The following is a 17,557-nucleotide window of genomic DNA, read 5'->3' as shown; positions in this document are numbered from 1 at the left end:
TTTTTGTTTTTTCTTTTTTCCTGCCCTCAGATGTCTGGGCAGATTGGCAAAATTCAGAAGAGATCCAGTGCAACATCTGAGCATCAAGCCCCAGAGACACCGACTAAACTCTCCAGCATTCGGTGGAGAATGGCTTTGCCATTTGCATTAGAAACTTAAGTTTCAGTAATCACAACTTTAGCTGTTATTTCCAAAAGCATTTGTGAGTAAAAGCAAAATTCCCAAAAGCATGTGAAAGAAATAAGCATTTCATGATGGCTAAAGGGCCTAAAAATTTACAAGAGAACACCTGCAGGGAGAGGCACTCTCCTACAGACAATGAGTATCCCCGACTGGGTAGGGGGAAAGGAGGTAGAAAAACTGAGTCCTCTCATCGAGTCTCACTTTGCAATATGCCCTCTCAGAGCACATTTTAGAAATCTCCCTTTAGGACCCCTGAATGAGGCCAAAACTGTTTTAAAACAGTGTTAGAATTACACAAATACCCAGAGTTACTTAAATGCCAGTTATGTTTCAGGAACCACTGCCAGGCCCCTCTGCCTCTGCACACTACAATTCAGCCAGCGTAGGAGAGACAGCTTCCCTGTCTGTCTTCATATTCACATCACTCAGCGTGGGCTCCATCATTATCTCACCAGACACCATCTGAATGCTACAGTGACTAAAGAATCCCTCCGGGAAACTACAAAGAACCCAAAAAGTCTTTCCAGCCTTTGCTCCTTCTGTTGGGTCTTTTTTCTGATTTCTGTACCACCACCTGAGAGGTTAGGTACTGCCCAATGCCCGCTGGACACAACGTATCAATACATAGAAAGCTTTAAGTTGCCTTCAGTCAGAGATGTGACAGACAAAACCGATGCCAAGTCTCTCTCACTCTCTCCCCAGAGACTTCTGCTCCAAGGGATCAGTAACGCAGATCTCAACATGGCGAAGAATCACAGCCACTTCCCAACAGAAAAGCAGCTGTTTAATAGCAGAGAGTCACCTTCCAGCGCAGCTGAGGTTCAGGAAAAGGAGGGGATTTTTATCAAACTCAGAATTCCCCAGCTCTTGGGAGAGCTACATCATACCGGAGACAGAAAGTGAAACTGCTCCAGGCAGAAAAATCTCAGTAAAGCGAGATCTCTTACAGGTCACAGGCACGTTATACAGAAGCAACAGAAGTCACAGTAGTTCTCCTCCCACCTTCCAAAGGTTGGTGAGCACTAGATTCCTCTCTCTTCCCAGTAACCAGATTCTCTCACTACATGAATGAACATCCTCTTAAAAAACCCTCCTAGTAATTCATTTCAGCCATCGCTAGAGGGCACAAAATACTCCACCGATACGAGCACAGGAAAAAGGCAAACGGTTCTACAGCGCCTAAAATCTTGATGCTGCCTGGAGGCAGAGCTGAGCAGACACCCCTCTGCCACAGAGCCGCAGCCGCGCACACGGGCCTTGGTGCCGGACCTGCCCACGGGAGTACGCTGCTTTCAGACATCCCGGGGGTGTTGGTGACAAAGGTGATGCTGAACGTTCAGCTCAGAAACGCTTCTGGAAACACCATCCAGAACCTCTTGCCTTTCGCCGCAGAAAGCTGTGGATCAAGTTTTTAAAAGGCCTTCAACTCTGTCTCATCACCAACAGCAAATACTTTTGCAAAGTTGCAATATGGCGATTCACTGAAGTGCTCCTTTAAACATCATCAGGATAAGAAGTGGCTCTACAGCACTCAGGCTGGTGAAATACTTATTCAAGGTCACTGAGAAAAAAGCAAACCAATAAAACAGCAATGCAACAATCATCCTTTGAAGAAAAGGAAAATCCTCTTTACACCTATTACAAATGCAAGTTTCATCTGATTTAAGTAAAAATAACCAGATCACAAAAAAAAGTTACAATGAACAGGAATCTCCCTTGCAATACTGCATAAGACACCCAAGCTTTAAGAGGTTGGTTTGCACTTTTTCGGGTTTTGTTTTGTTTTTAAAAAACACACATCACCTCTGGGAGAAAGAGCACTTCCCCTCTGTAACGCTGCTGCTGAGAACACGATTCGCAGAAAGTTCTCCATGTGTGTAACTAACGGGCAGATCCCAGCATCGTGGCCTGCACTTATGTTGCTTTTCCAACAGAAATCTCTTTAAAACAGTTCTGCAGGCTCTCACACAGAAGCTGCCTTTTCTTTTGTGATGCTGGACAAAATCATGTTGATTTTATCAGCAGTTGGCTCTCTCTTGAAAGATTTCAAAAGAAATTATCAACACGAGCAGTAAGACCAGTGTCCATTTAGATTTTTAGTGAGAGCCTATGATAACTATACTGATTTTTTTTTAAATAGACAACACAAAATAATTCAGATACCAGGCTCCCCAGTACAATCCAGTATCTACTTCTCTTATAACACATATAGACTGAGTTTGAAACTAGTCGCTTAGTGGCTAGAATTATCACACACGAACACAGGCGCACGGGATGTCCCAGCCTATCCATTTGTAATATGTATTATAACACTGGTATAAGCTTTCACAAGAAAAGGATTTGTGAGATCCAGTGCGTTAGCAATTATTTCACACAGTGTAGTCTCGAAAGAACTATTTGTATGTATGGACCCTCCTGTAGCATTATTCTAGCACAGAAGATTCAGTGACAAATCCTATAAACAAATAAAACTAGCCAACTGCTTCACTTTCCAAGCAGCGTGAAATGCAAGCTTAAGTAGGAAAAGTTAGAACTTGAACAACACAAGGGGGGGGGGGGGGAGAAAAGGAAGAAAAGGTTAAATCTAAGGACTTTGGTTGTTATAACAACCCAACCCAAATTTCTCAGCCATTTTGACAGCTTCAGGCACAAAAGTAATTAAAACAAGCCAAATTGTGTGAATAGCTGTTTTCGTTCCACCCTAACAGAATGGCTTGACCTAACAAAGGAACTGCTTATTTGCATTGCCAGCCCAGATTTTTTTAGCTTTTTCTGGTGGAATGCAAGAGAAAATTGACAACACACAAATTTAAACACTTCATGGTGTATTTTATGAAATGGCTGGTGCTGGTCTGATTAAGATTTACTCTATTCCAGATATACTTAAAAACCACAATACAAAGGCACAATTCAGAGAGAAAGAGGCCAGAGCAATCCAAGTCAGACAGCAGCATTAAGAACATCAATGTTCAATTGTTGTCGTAGAAGCACCCGTTCTCCTCCAAGGAAAATAACTCAGTGTCTTTGAAAACTGATGGCCACACACTCTTCCTCAGTTTTAATATAGTTGCTTGTTGTATGAAGCGTGGGCTGAATGTGCTTGACGCTGTTGAACAGTTTTTTGACAGCTAAAAATCAATCCCCTGAGGGAGGGCAAGATAAGCAACAGGACTGTTGTGCAGTAACTGGAATTTTGGCTTTTAAGAAAAGGAGGCATTTCGAGGGAAGCTTTACGTCTGTTGTCAGAATGCAAACTCTGACTAAACCTTCAATAGTTACTTCCTTTGATTTGTAGAACAGTTTGACCAATTAAAATATGATTCCTCTCCCTCTTCCATCATTCAATCACTCATAGGGCATTTGCACAATGGAGTCTAAAATCCACAGTCATTAAATGATTACAACATTTTAAATACTTTGTAAACAGAAAGCAGGAGTATCTATAGAAAATAATCCCAAATCAGAGGATGCAGAGGCCAGACATGCAATATACAGACCGAGAAAGACCTAGTACTTCCAAACACATAGTTAAACCCCTTTCCTGAGTTTGGTCTTCACAGGCCTAGCAGTATTGTAACGTACCTTCACTTTCCATTTCCAGGGAACAGTTTAAAAGCATTTGGACTCTATGTTTTGGTAGAGACATTAGGAACCTCAGTTCAGTGCCCTGCTTCTTGACAAGCATCCCTGTAGGATCCTGTGCCAGTTACGTAGAGAATGAGAGTGCAGAGAAGCTCAGCTTATTCATGAAGTGGAAACACCTGCCTGCCCATCATGTTTATCCCCAACATCCCCCTTAATAATACAGTTGTGACAGGAGCAAAATAAAACCAGCTTTTGCCAGCATGAAAGAAGCTCTTCCACATCTCCTGTTCCCCAAGAACAGCAGAAACGTTAGCATTCAGGATAATACTGCTTAGATGTGGAAGCTCTGATCATAAGGATGCTTTGAGAAGAAAGCAGCCAGTGTTACCGTAAGGAAAATGTAGCAGATAAATAGATACTTCCTACATGAAAAAGTTATTTCTGGATTGACATACCAAGAACTGACCCAGGATCAGTTGGAACAACTTCACACAAAACCCTTCAAAGACTGACTCACATCCTCACTGTGACTCTTAACTTCGTTAGTCTGGTAGCATTACGGTGGTAGGTGACAAGTGATTGGCTACCATGAGCACAAGTTAAATATTTTCAGAAGAACAAATAAATTTCATGCTGCAAGGAGGAAGACCACAAAGTGCTGAAATTCAGTTCAAATAAGAAATGTGCAGGTAAATTTTCCAGCTGATTATATTCTGTACTACTGATAGCTTAAATTACTATTTTGTGCAAAAATTAGCAGCACCCAAAGAATTACTTATTTGAGAATAAAGATGAAGACATTATCTGAAACATTAGGACTACTATACTTTGAAGTTACCCACATTGCATTCCTTAATACACATCAGGTTTTGTCTATGTGGTAACAGATATTTGGAAGAACCACCTAAAACCAGCATTACTGTCAAACCACGTTGTGGTCAGTCAGTGTTCATGCTGCTGTCATATTTTCCACTGTAATGATAAATGTCACTCACTTAAAATACAAAGATACTACTTACTTGGTTCCAACTTCTTCAGATCCTCAAGCTTAAATTCATCCTGCGATTGGGTGGACTAGGGCATTACAAAGAAAGGGTTAGAACTTAGTATGCGCCTTCCCCTCAGACAGAGCTACCAAATCTTAGAATAAGCATGCAAGGTGCTTCCCTTGTTCAAGCAAACCAAGTTACTTCAAAGCTACCTCCTAAAAAAAACCCAAACAAAATCTCCCCAACAGAGGCTAGGTTCACAGATGAGGTGGAAAGTACACTACTTCGCATTCATTGAGAACAAACTTATCGCATGTTCCAAGCTCTAATGCAAGGTAAATATTTTTAAAGCGACTAGTTGGTCTTTCATACCTACTAGACACAGGAACATTAAGACAGAGGGACATGTTTTAATTCTTCCCCAACCGAGTTGTTCTGAAGCAAGATCAGCTGTAAGACTGCAAAGTGACGTTCCAACAGGAGCATTCGCAGTTCAAGACACACGTCCAACATTGTAACACTGGCAGAAATTACAGTATACAGGATAAGCTTGACAGAACACTCAGCTAAGAGCTCACTGCAAATGGAAGAGGGATTCCCACCTCTCCTTTCTCCAAGTCTGATGATGCAGTTTCCTCATTTGGCTGTAGCACACGTCTGCTTCTCAGTAAGCCTATTTGACTTACTAACTCAACAGAAAAGTTTTTAATTTTTTATTCTGAGGTAGTTCACTGACAGTTTGGCAAGCTGAACTAGCCTATTCTGGGATTACAAGTGGCAGAGCTGGCATAAGAAAAGTGGTGCAAATAAGAGGATTGACATCCTCTTTTAGGATGAGGATCAGGTCTTACCTATTGTGTCATTGCACCCTTGGTATCTCTTAAGATTACTCATTGTTTTCAACATTTCTTTAAGGCCTGATGGGTTTTTTGTCTTGATTTAGCCCAAGTGTCAACAGGAACTTTCTGCAAGACTACAGAAAGACAGTAAAGCAGCTATACCCATACTATTAGAAGAATGGGAAAAGGTGACCACGCTCACTAACTGCTTTAATCTCTGCTAAGAAACCTGCAACAAAACTGCAGCAAGTAAAACACTCCCCAAAGTGAAGTGGATGAGAAGTTCTAGTACCCTCACACGAGGTCATAAAAACCTTGAGTTACTGCTGAGGAACCAACAGCAAGGAAGGCTGTTCTTGCAAGACATCATCTCTTCAGTTTGGCAGGTTATGACATTGCTGCATCTTCTGCTGTTGCTCTGAGATGTGACCTGACCCATGAAGCTGTCCCACAATGGAACACACCTGCCCTCGTCACAAAATCACAGTGACTCAGAACAAATGCAACGCTGTTCAAACACCCCAGGTTAGATCAAAATAGAAAGACAGGTAGAGCTAACCAAATAATTCTTCAGTCGCTGCACAGCCTTGCGACTGGTCAGCCCCCACCTCATTAGTCCAGCTCCAGCATGCTGCCTAAACTGTCACTGTATCCCAGCCTCTCAGACAATTGAAGGCAGCACAATGGAGCTGCTGCACCTTGTACAGCAACATGAAGTACTTGGGAGCGCTGCTGTGAGTAACTTGATGCAAAATTTGCCTGTCACCACTTTCTGTTGCTAAATAGGTGATCCAGTAATCCAAACTTTGCTTCAGTTGATTCACCCCTTCATTCATCCACACTCTTTTGGAAATTTCTCTGACTTCCCTTTTGTTTTGGGGATAAGATTGTGCTGAGAGACAAAGAAATTCACTTCCATGACATCTACCTTCAGTCCAGGAAAAAAAGCCCAAAGAGTCGCTTCTAAATCATTGTTTTCACACACTTGCCTACAGCACTGGCAATATTCATGACTGCTACAAAGTCATTTTTATTCTACACACACATTCTTCCTCGCGCTGTATTATGATTTGTGAAGTGGCTGAATTACTGCAAGGGTCACTCCGGGAATCTTTTTACCCTTGCACACAGGTTAGGAAGACAAACTAATCAGTTCTGAAGGAGGAAAATGAGGCAAAGAACCAAAGACGAGACCTGCAGTTAAATTCCTGTACAAACCCTAATACATGCTTATATAAGCACTGAAAGGTTTTTAAGGCAGCCACCTGGAGCATCATGTTGACAACCGGGAAAGTCTAAGTGTTCAAGGGTTTGTTCACTCTGTTTGCACAAATTTTGCTATGTCTGAAGACGCTAAACTAACTTTAAAAATCTCTACAGTTACCTATCACTAAAGTATGAAGTCACATAGGAAAGAGAGCTATACCTGTAAAGCTGCACTTCTCAGTTCCAAGCATGTTGCAATTTTAGCTATGGTTTTCTGAAAGGAAAAAAAAAACAAACCACAAACTTAATTTAGTACTGAAACTGTATTCTTCCATATTCACATTTTTTAAAAATATAAATACGAACAATTGCTTTTTCTTGCAAAGATTTCAGATCTATTGTTCAGTACCAGCTCATTCAGCACCAAAAGCTTTTTTATACACAAACAAGATTTTCTGAAAGCGCAATAGATGAAACAGACATCTGCCCGTTAAGTCCCCTCCCACAGCTCATCAACACAGATGGGGGTCATTCACTCAGCAGAAACTGTAATAATGCCTACCACATCATAAATTGTTTATAAACTCAACTGCTCTGAAGTGATAGCGGAGAGAAAGAAAAAAAAATCCAAACCAACCAGTACATTACTTTCTGAGAACTCGAGTGGTTTGCTCTAATTTGCCCTTTTAGGAGTCATGTCTACAGTTCCTCTATCGGGCTTACAAACTCAGCAGATCAAGTCAGCCCTCCTCAGAAGTTACAGAAGCCCAGTATCTCAGCACCAAAAAACCACAGTCCGCTTTTGTGGGTTTTGGTGGGAGAGCAAGCATAAAGGCGGATTATTTTTCTAACTTTCTATTTTTGTAATTTTAAGACATTTAAACTCTAAATGAAGCATGAAATAGATTCTTTGATTTAAACTTGTCAGCTACCTAAAATATCCCTGAGCAGAACTGTGAAGTAATATCTCATTTTTATTCGAAAATGTAGAAGAGAGGGAAGGGCTTCAAAATACCCCATTACTAGGAGTCTTACTTTGAAGACAGTGCTACTTAAGCTTTTATGTCTCACAAAGTAAGAAGCTCCAGCAGCAGTCACACTTGTTTCTATTACTACCAGCTGACAAAATCAAGAGGAATTCAGACTTCCATAACTGACATCAAGTGGACACAACTGCATGGTGTATTTTACCTCGCTTGACCATCACAAGTTTATTCATTAACCAAAAGGTTTTAGTGAAGACAAACTAAATCTATCTGCAGAGATAAGGGCCAAATACAACTCAAAATGCTCTGTGGAACCTTTATAGGGCAAGAAAAATAGCAACAATGAAGCTATAAAGAAAAGCAGGTGATTTTCAAAGTAAGATTTCCCCTCAGAAGGAAGATAAAAGTTGAAATACGCACCTGTAACTCATTCTCTCCTTTTAAACCAAGCAGTATAAAAACAGCTCCCTCCAAGCTGCATGCAAGGGGAGGAAACGATTTGCTAGAGCACAACTCTAGCATCAAAGAGCTTCAAGAGTATGGGCATCTGGCAAGTTATGTGGTATCAGTCAAAAGCCAAAACTTCCATTTAAAGGAGGGTTACATTTTAGAGCTCCAAGAGGTCTGTGGCAGCAGATAAAAACTGGGCGTGCTTTCACAGCTACCTTCCCCAGTCATCTGCCTTGGCTCTCCTGCAGTCAGAACTGCTTCTCAGTCAGCTCCTGGACCACCACTAGTTTCAACAGGCTGGGCTAAAAGCTAAGTGGCTCCAGTTTCGGTTCACCTTATGCCACACTGAAAGTTGAAAGAGTTCAGGAGCTGAATCATAAGCAGATCAGACATGAATACCTCAAGGGCAGAGCCAACAGCTGGAGTGTGTAAAAGCCTCAGATACCTGATTTTCATCTGCCACCGCAGGCTCATCAAAGCTTTCAAAGCCATTTCTCACCACCTGGTATCTCCTCTCGTCTTAAACACTGTTACAACATGGCATTAGCCCAGACTTTACATCCTCGTAGTTTATATTACTGTCCATTTTATGGAGGTCTTATAAAAAAATTCAGTTCTTTTGAGCATCTCCCAGGAAAGTAGTGAGTGATGCGTGTTAGCATATTGTTTTCTCTTGTGCCTAGGATGCAGCATGTGCAGGGGTGTGCTGTTTGGGAATTTTAATACAGAGCAACATGACCGTATGCTTACATGCAACATGGCAGAGTAAAAATATTACAGCTCCTTTTCTGCCGAGGTTCATTTTGTAGTCTAGGTTCAGTCAACAAACTTCTACCTCCCTGAAATAAATTCTGCTATCCATAGCTGGATCTCCAGCACAGCTTGGAAAAACACAGATCTTTGAAAAAGAAAGGGGTACGTACAGTCCTGGATTCATTTTGACACTTCCAGACCCACACTCCACACATGGGTGTTATGAATTTACATGTACCTTCAGGCTGGATGGGGACTGTAGTACCAGGTAGTACTACAGAAGCAGATTCTTCTGTAGTAGACATGGACCTGTTGGAGCGGGTCCAGAAGAAGGCCACAAAAATGACCAGGGGGATGGAACACCTCTCCTATGAAGAAAGGCTGAGAGAGCTGGGGTGGTTCAGCCTAGAGAAGAGAAGGCTTTGGGGAGACCTCATTGCAGCCTATCAGTACTTAAAGGGGGCTTATAAAAAAGATGGCGGCAGACTTTTTAGCAGGGCCTCTTGTGACAGGACCGGGGGAATGGCTTTAAACTAAAGGGGGGTAGATTTAGACTACATATAAGGAAGAGATTTTTGATGCTGAGGGTGGTGAAACACTGGCACAGGTTGCCCAGAGAGGTGGTGGATGCTCCATCCCTGGAAACATTCAAGGTCAGGTTGGACGGGGCTCTGAGCAACCTGATGTAGTTGAAGATGTCCCTGTCCATGGCAGGAGGGTTGGACTAGATGACCTTTAGAGGTCCCTTCCAACCCAAACTATTCTATGAGTCTATGATTCTCAGTCCCCAGGGTGAGAATGCACTACATCTATCTAATTGGCTGCAGTGTAACAAAAGGAATTCCTTTTTATATTTCAGAACATCTGGAAAGATACATTTGCAAAGGTAGAATCTTAACGAGGAAGGTGTGAAGTAACGGGTAAAAGAAAGGAATCCAGAGGTTCCCTAGGGAAGGGAGGGGAAATCTCTGAGGTTTGACTACAGCTCTAACATTTGCAAAAACCCAGCTGTTCCGATGGTTTGGGTGTTGACTGCTGAGCAGAGAGCATGCCCATTCCGTGTTAGATCAAAACCCCTCCGACAGCACCACAGAAAGAGGGCTGCAAGTTCGCAGGGTGCCAGCACATAGTATCCGTGCCTCACCACGGAATCAGAACATGTAAACAGATTTTCACACGGCTCTTCCCCTCCCTGTCTTACATGCAGAGCATTAAGCCCACACAGTAAATGAGGTCTCAAGAAGCACTGCTCAACCCGTCTCCTTTGTCAATTCACCGATAAGCTCAGCAACACCCCTGTTCCCAATCCTGCAGATGCATGACTGTGTATTCTTAGAACTGCCTGAACTAGGTACCACCTAACAGGACAAACAGCAATATAAAATGTGTGTCCTCTGGCTCCTGAGGGCTGAAGGGCAATAATGGCTCTAGAAACAGATTAACTGAAGAGAGTTTGGGAGTCTTAAAATAGTAAAGAATAGGTTTTATATGGAATCTATTGAAATATGGCAAGCTCCCAGCAGGCATTATTCATAACTATTTTTTTAAGGGACCACACCCAACCCAAAAGTTAAAAATGCAGCTAAACACTGCTATCATTTTCAGCTGCAACTATCCCATGCAAAGGCTCATTTTTGCAGCAGGGAAAACATTCTGCATCTCATTAGAAAGAATGAAGCCATAATTAACTTTGCTAGTTTAAAATAGTTAAGATTCAGTTTTATGTAAACTCATGATTAGAAAGGGAAAAAGTCAGTTGATCTCGTAGTCAAGGTTTCTTCAGTGCAGTTGTGTGAGTAATGACTGTGCTAACTGTAACGCAGTCAACGACGTTTGCATAAATACAGAGCCAGAGCAGAGTTTGGCTTTAAAGAGAGGTCTAGGCTGTTAGGAGACCAGTAGTTTAATGAATCATGCTAAGACTGTTCAACAGTGCTCTTATTTCAGCAAGTTACCATCGCATAAAAAAAGCATGATTTTCTAATACTGCCGAAAACTCAGCCTAGCACAAAAACAGTTACTCAAGAAAAGCAACAACTGCGGTTGGAAGCGGGCTTTAAAGGTCAAATTTATTGCATAGAGAACTGGGTGAGAGTAATTATAGCTGGGGGCAAGCTGACAACCATGGCCAAACCTAACTGCAACAATTCATGTAGCAAAACAGTGGTTGATCATGAATGAAGATGGGATTTTTTGAGAATGAAGGTAAAATAAAGAACAGCAGGATGAAGATGTTAAGACTGAAGTAAATCCACCAGTAACTGTATCTGTTAATATTCCATACATGCAGCTTCTAGGTGATGAAATTGTTGCACAGCCTCCTTAAAGCTGTTTGCAGGGTGACTAGATTTAAACACAATGACTTGTTGTTTACAGTATTCATCAGCAGAGAAATTATTCAACAAAATTCAGATTCATTAATGAAGTTTCCAGCACTGTCAATTATCCAATTGATAATTGAGATAATTGAGATCAATTATCTCAAGAAAGAGCCTTCCCTAAGGACTAAAACTCCAGAATTATGTCCAGCAGCAGATAGAAGACAACAACCCCCCAGAAACTGAAAATCCAGGAATGAATGGCAAATTCTGGAGACTAGTCTGCTCTATCAAGGGAAGTAGCATACAGTGTTTCAAAACAGACTCTTCAGATCAATAGCAAAAAGGCAAGATATGAATATTTAAAAGTCTGAATTCTTACCATAAACAATACATTTATTATAAGATAAATGATAACTGGCTCACAATACGCCTAGGAAAGAAATTGGTGGTATCTGTCAAGTGTTGTTAGATTAACAGATTGTATGATTACATTAGCAAGTAACACACCATCAGTTATGGTGTGGTCCTATCTGCACTGTAACACCACCTGTGATGCATGAAATAAACCCAAACATGGTAAAAGTTTATACAGACAGATGGGGCTGAGGATTTGAACCTAGCCTTGTCCTTTCCCTGTAGCTGTAAAGCTAGTAGTTTTCCTTGGTACAGAGGAGAATCACTGCTGAAATCCATCTTCCCCACAGAGTATGTCAAGTAAGAAACAAACAACGACAGCCTCATAGTAATTCTCAGCAGTGTGTATGATCCTTTGGAAAACAGCTAACTGTAAATCTACACAAAAACTGGAACGATGGTAGATCAAGCAACTGGAAATCATAATTAGCTTCATAGCCTTGCCTTCTCCAATTTATGAAATTCTGTTCACAGCCTTGGCCAGTAATATCAGATAAGCAAACCCTGAAGTTTACACACTGTTCTACATCCAGAAAAATAAAGAGGTGGCTCTTATATGACATACAGAACCTCAGAAAGACAAGATATTGGGGAAAGAGACTTTCCAGAACCAGGAGGAAATAGCATGCTGGTGGATGCACTGGCAGGAACTTAGTTGAGCAAAAGTAGCTGTTTTGGTATGTAGATTTTTTGAAGGGTGGCGAGAGAGAAGAGAGACTTCTGTTTAATCAAACTGCTTGACAACCCAGAAGCGTGCTAAACTCTACTTCTACACGCCAAGTGAATGATACGAGCAATGATAGTAATTGGTCATGATAACTAGATTATACTGGCTGAGCTCCTGCAGAAATAGGGAAGGCCAGAACAGCACGGAGCTTAACATCAGACTAAAAGATTTTGCTGTCCAGAGTTTTAAGTGCTTCTTTCAAAGTAATAGCAAGACTTTTTTTTGTTGTGACTGGTGTTCCTCATGGTAGAGGGAAAGAGAATGTTCTCTCAACAAAATGTCGGGGAATTCGGCTGTGTATGTGGCTAATGAAATAGGCACCACCATTTGATAACCAGGCTCAAAGTTTCAGTGCATCAGCCCCCTACTGATCTGCAAAAAGAAGCAAGTGATATAAACGTCAACCTCTTTTGTAAGTTATATCAGCTTTAGCAACAGGTATTGCTCTGCAAGGATTCAAAACAGCCACTCCTTATTTTTTCTTTTCAGAAGACTGTTGCCTTAAGACATGATCACAGTTGCACATCTAACATCTGAGGTCAGTTATCTCTGCTTCCTGAGCCCCCCAGGCCTTCCCTCATGGCTGACCTCACTCGCTTCCACAATCTGGTCCAAGGTCCTTTCCACAAGATTCAGGGAACATCTGGAAGCAAAGCCCTGTGTGGTTCTGGTTCCCATACTCACAGGAGATGATGCCTCCAGAAGTGAGATTAACAGCTTTGCCTTCATGAAGTAACCGTATTTTCAAAAGTATCCACAGAGGGGAAACACGCAGTAAAGATGACTATAGCTGAGAATGACGGAGAAAGCTACGAGCAAGGGATAGAGAGCAGAAGCAATCAGAGTAAACAGCTGTCCAACATTAACAAGGCTCCCAAGCCTTCAGGTCAGGAAAGGTGGACCCAATCCTTCCTCCAAGATTATGACTCAGTTTAAGATGATCATGAGCCTCACCATCTTCTTTGCAGAAGGTAAACAGAACATGGAAGACCAGCTCTTTGCTTTTCTTATTGGTACATGTCGGGGAAACAGTTACAAACCACTGTCAGACACTATGTAAAGGTGTATTTCTTTGTAATGTGTTTCTCCAAACACATCAAGTTCATCTCCAATTTCTGTAGTCAGGACCTGTTTTCAGGACCAACATTTCCAAACACAGATCCCATTACTCTAGCACCCTATTACCACAGGTGGGATTGGGGGCTAGCAAACGTCAATCTTCAGGCAACGCCATTGCTCAAACAAGTGATCTTATGACTTGGAAATCTGGAAATACAGGGGTTCTCTAGTTTAGTATTCCTAAGAAAAAACATGCCTTTAAACAAGACATAAATATTTAGCAAGGCCTCATATCTCAAAAAGATTTTATTTTGCTGAAAATGCGTGAATGATTGAGACCTCAGCTAGCATTTTCCTCTTAAATCCTGTCACAGAATTGCATTATGATGCTGAGACAAGAAACAGCCTTTTCAACTGAGGGGAGGGAGGAAGGAGCAAAGTAATTTCAGTATTTTGAAAGATTATAAACAAATAACACTAAGAGACAAGTAGGGAGTATTCTGCCAGGACCCTTCCCAGTCAGGTGTTATATGTTAAGCTAACATCCTCCTCACACACCCTCGATGTCTGCAGTTCAAGATGTTTTGTATTCAGACTTCACAACATAAATTGTGCTAAAGTTGTATAAGCAAGTTATCAAAAGGTCACCCAAAAAAAGAAACACCCAGGTTATGAAGGACTCTGGCCAGCATGCATGACATTCAATATTACACAGCAGAGCATCTGTCACATCCAATAACAGCAACTGTTTTAGCCATGCTGGGCTCTGTTTCTGTATATTGAGGGAGGAAAAAAGGTCTCATAAGGCTCTGGTCTGCAAGATACAAAGAACCATAGCAGACATCAACATCTACGAGTCAAGCTCCTTGGCTGAGCAAACAGCAATACTCACCTTTTGATCTTCTGTGAATTCCGAGTTGTTGTGCTGAGACTGCGCCTCTTTTTGTAGATGCCTTGCTAATCTGGATGGGGGGGAAAGAAAATTGTAGAGTGGGAACACAACACAGAAACACACACGCATCCCAATCTCCAGAAAACGTGTCAGCCAAAAGGTCCACAGACTGCTGCTCCAAATAGGGTTTTTGTTTGCTTGTTTGTTTTTTTTCCCAAACAAAGACTTCTATAACCATGGTAGGCCATACTTAAAAAAACCCAGAAGACGGACAAAGTATGCAACTACATTAGGCAGGAAAGACTATATATATAATGTATCACGAAGGGAGAACAGGTAAGAAGGTCCTTCTAGCCAACAGGCCCTTTTATAAGCACTGACCTTTTTCCTCTCCCCATCCCCTTATTTTATAATAACAAACTATACCCCCTGTGAAGACCCACTGTGGTACAAGCCCACATGCATTTCAGGGGAGAGTTTGAGGCAAGTCGGATTGCCAGGGGACGCGGGTGCCGGCACCCTAAGCAGCGGCCGCACGCTCTCCCAGCGCTGGAAGCCAGGCGCAGGGCCGCTTGGCCCAGGCTGCCGGGGTGTATCAGCTCACATTTGTGCCTGTCAGCATCACATGCGGAGCAGAGACCCCACCCCTTGTCACCACGGAGGCAGGAGTACCAAGGGGTTTGGAAAGTAACAGTAAGCAAACAGCTCAAGAAAGCGAAAGGAAGCTAGAGAGGGAAGCTATGGGAAGAGTTACAGTTTCCGTCCGGGGAGGAAGGAGAACATTAAACAAGCAAAACCTCTGGGCAATTGTTGCCATTCCCTGTAAATATTTTTTTTTTTTTTTAAAGCAGAGGGGGAGGGGGGACAGGGGGTTGAGGGGAAACCCAGGGACAGCAGCAGTACTCCGGGCATCGCAATACACTTCTGTCTGGAACCTCACAAGTTTGCATTGTTAAAGGGATTCAGCTGGTCGCCACCACTGCAGTGGGGATTAGCCTGGTTTTTGGGGGGGGTTTAAAATACATACACCAAGATGTATATACCACAACAGATTACCGTCAAAGCCTGTGTCAGAAACAAAAATCAGAACTCAATTATTTCTTTGCTTTTCCTAAAAATAAACTCTCTTAAAAAAAAAAAAAAACAGAAGGATTGAGGCCACTGTAGTTTTTAATTAGCACCAGTGAAAACAAAACCAAACAGGACAAGGTAACTGCACAACTCGGTGGCGTTGTCCCCCTTCACAAAAGGGGAAAGATGGTGGCTGAGAAGAGACAAAAAGCACAAACATGCTTGAACCCAAATGTACACACCTTCCCTACCGCCCCGTTGATATGACACAAGGGACATACAGAAAGGGCATTTAAAAATAACAATTTAAGAAAACGTGTCACCATAGCAGCAATATGCCACCCACAACAGGCAGCATCACAGTATTAACATTTCTGCAAGCATCAGTAACACAACCCTCTTTCCATTTGTCACTAATACAAAAAAACCACCCTAATCCAAATAAGCGCATCTGGCATCCCACTTGAAGCTTGTTCAAAGCCAGATCAGACCAAGTTCCACAGATGGGGACTTTCAACAGGGAAGGCACCGCCGACAGCTCGGAGGGCTCTTGCGCGAGTAAGCACCTGAATGAACAAGGGCCAATCTTTGCACCAAGCTTCCTGCACTTCCAGAAGTAACATAAAGACCTGAGCAGATGTAGGTCCTCTGGACACAGGAGGTGAATAACTGCGTTTTATGTCAGCAGCCATTAAATCCATGGAACAAACTAGCTTAGATTTGGGAAGATCTCTCTCTGTGTCAGCAAGCTCACCGTAACCAGCCTCTCCCCAGCCTCCCTGTGTTGATCAGTACAGACCTTGCCAACGTTAGCAGCACCTGGCCAACGGCAGCAACACACTTGTTCAACCCATCTCAGGCTGCCATTTGAGAAGGCAACAGCATAAAGCCATGCTGTTATGTCTCTCCAGAGCTACAGGTAGGTGTCTTGCCCTGTGCTTCTTAACTGCAGCTTCTACCCTATAGATTGAAACTGTTATTAATTTACCTACTATATCTAGAAGAAGCAGATACACGCACTGAAAAGGTTCTGCTCCTCCCTAGAAAATACCTCCCTGTAATCCTTTGATCTTCTCTCCCCTTTCTTCTCCCTCCTGGAACCACGGAGTTCATCTAATGATGACTATTCAGTAGAAACCTCACTGATAAAGCTTGCAAGAGCAGCTTACAATACTACTACCCAAGAGGAACCTTCTTACAGAGATATCGCACTGCTCCAAAGTCAGAATAAAGCAAGGGCGTGGAGATCACCTCAGTTTTCGTCAGACACAAGTGATGCTGGGAGGAAGGGGACAAAAGTTGTACTTTGACTCTCAAACTGGACTGTTTGTAGACATTTATTGACCTTACTTTACAATGAAGCAAGCTCAGAACTAGAAGCCTGAAGACTTTTCATTCTGAAGAAACGTCATTACATGAAACTGACTGCTGAGATTGCCAAGACGGTTTGAAGCATTAGGATCCTACTGGACTCCTCGTAGATGTCCACATAAGGGCAGTTATTAAAAATATCTTCTTTTACTTTCTGATGATTGTTTTTTTCTTCTGAGATACAGATCTAGAAGAGAACTTCTTTTCATCCCTGTGCCAAGGTCTGTAGTAACAGCTTGCCCTGCTCTAAAGACCATCAGCAAACTGCAAATAACTGAACTTGCATCATCCTGTCTGGTGAGTGAATGAAATGATGAGATTATAGCATCTCATGACTATGCTGTACCCAGCCAGCAGCTTAGTTACTCTGAATGGCAACCGAACTGGTAGCCACTGTGGTTACAGCCCATAACTTGAGTAGTCCTGAATACCGCTAGAAGATCTCTTGGACAGCATCTCTTCGGCTGACTTTCTCTTGGGGAACAAGTGCAAACCCTCTGGACCTCTTCCAGAAAATTCACCGTAAGAAACTTAACCCACGATACTCACATTACAAGGAAATAGCTTTCATCTTCATGGTGAACAGAGTAGTAGAGGAGAGCATTTGACTAAAGCTACCAGGTGTGTTTCTAAGGATACCATCAACAGTGCCAATACTTGTTTGATACCAAGGGATACGCGGACAGCGCGGTCTCCCCCAGTGAGGGAGAC

The 17,557-nt window shown here is 42.3% G+C and overlaps 1 protein-coding gene across 1 annotated transcript in view; it reads right to left on the bottom strand.

The window, feature by feature from the left end:
- AIDA (axin interactor, dorsalization associated) overlaps nt 1-17,557 on the bottom strand; it is a 31,775-nt gene that overhangs the window by 11,771 nt on the left and 2,447 nt on the right. The window contains exons 3-5 of the mRNA XM_009333704.1: nt 14,405-14,474; nt 7,023-7,076; nt 4,788-4,842 (exon numbers count right to left, since the gene is read on the bottom strand). Coding sequence (XP_009331979.1) covers nt 4,788-4,842; nt 7,023-7,076; nt 14,405-14,474 — 179 coding nt within the window. The remainder of the gene's footprint in view (nt 1-4,787; nt 4,843-7,022; nt 7,077-14,404; nt 14,475-17,557) is intronic.

This window comes from Pygoscelis adeliae, unplaced genomic scaffold (assembly GCF_000699105.1).
Source record: "Pygoscelis adeliae isolate BGI_AS28 unplaced genomic scaffold, ASM69910v1 Scaffold1, whole genome shotgun sequence".
NCBI lineage: Eukaryota > Metazoa > Chordata > Aves > Sphenisciformes > Spheniscidae > Pygoscelis > Pygoscelis adeliae.
This window is presented reverse-complemented; position numbering and strand designations above follow the sequence as displayed.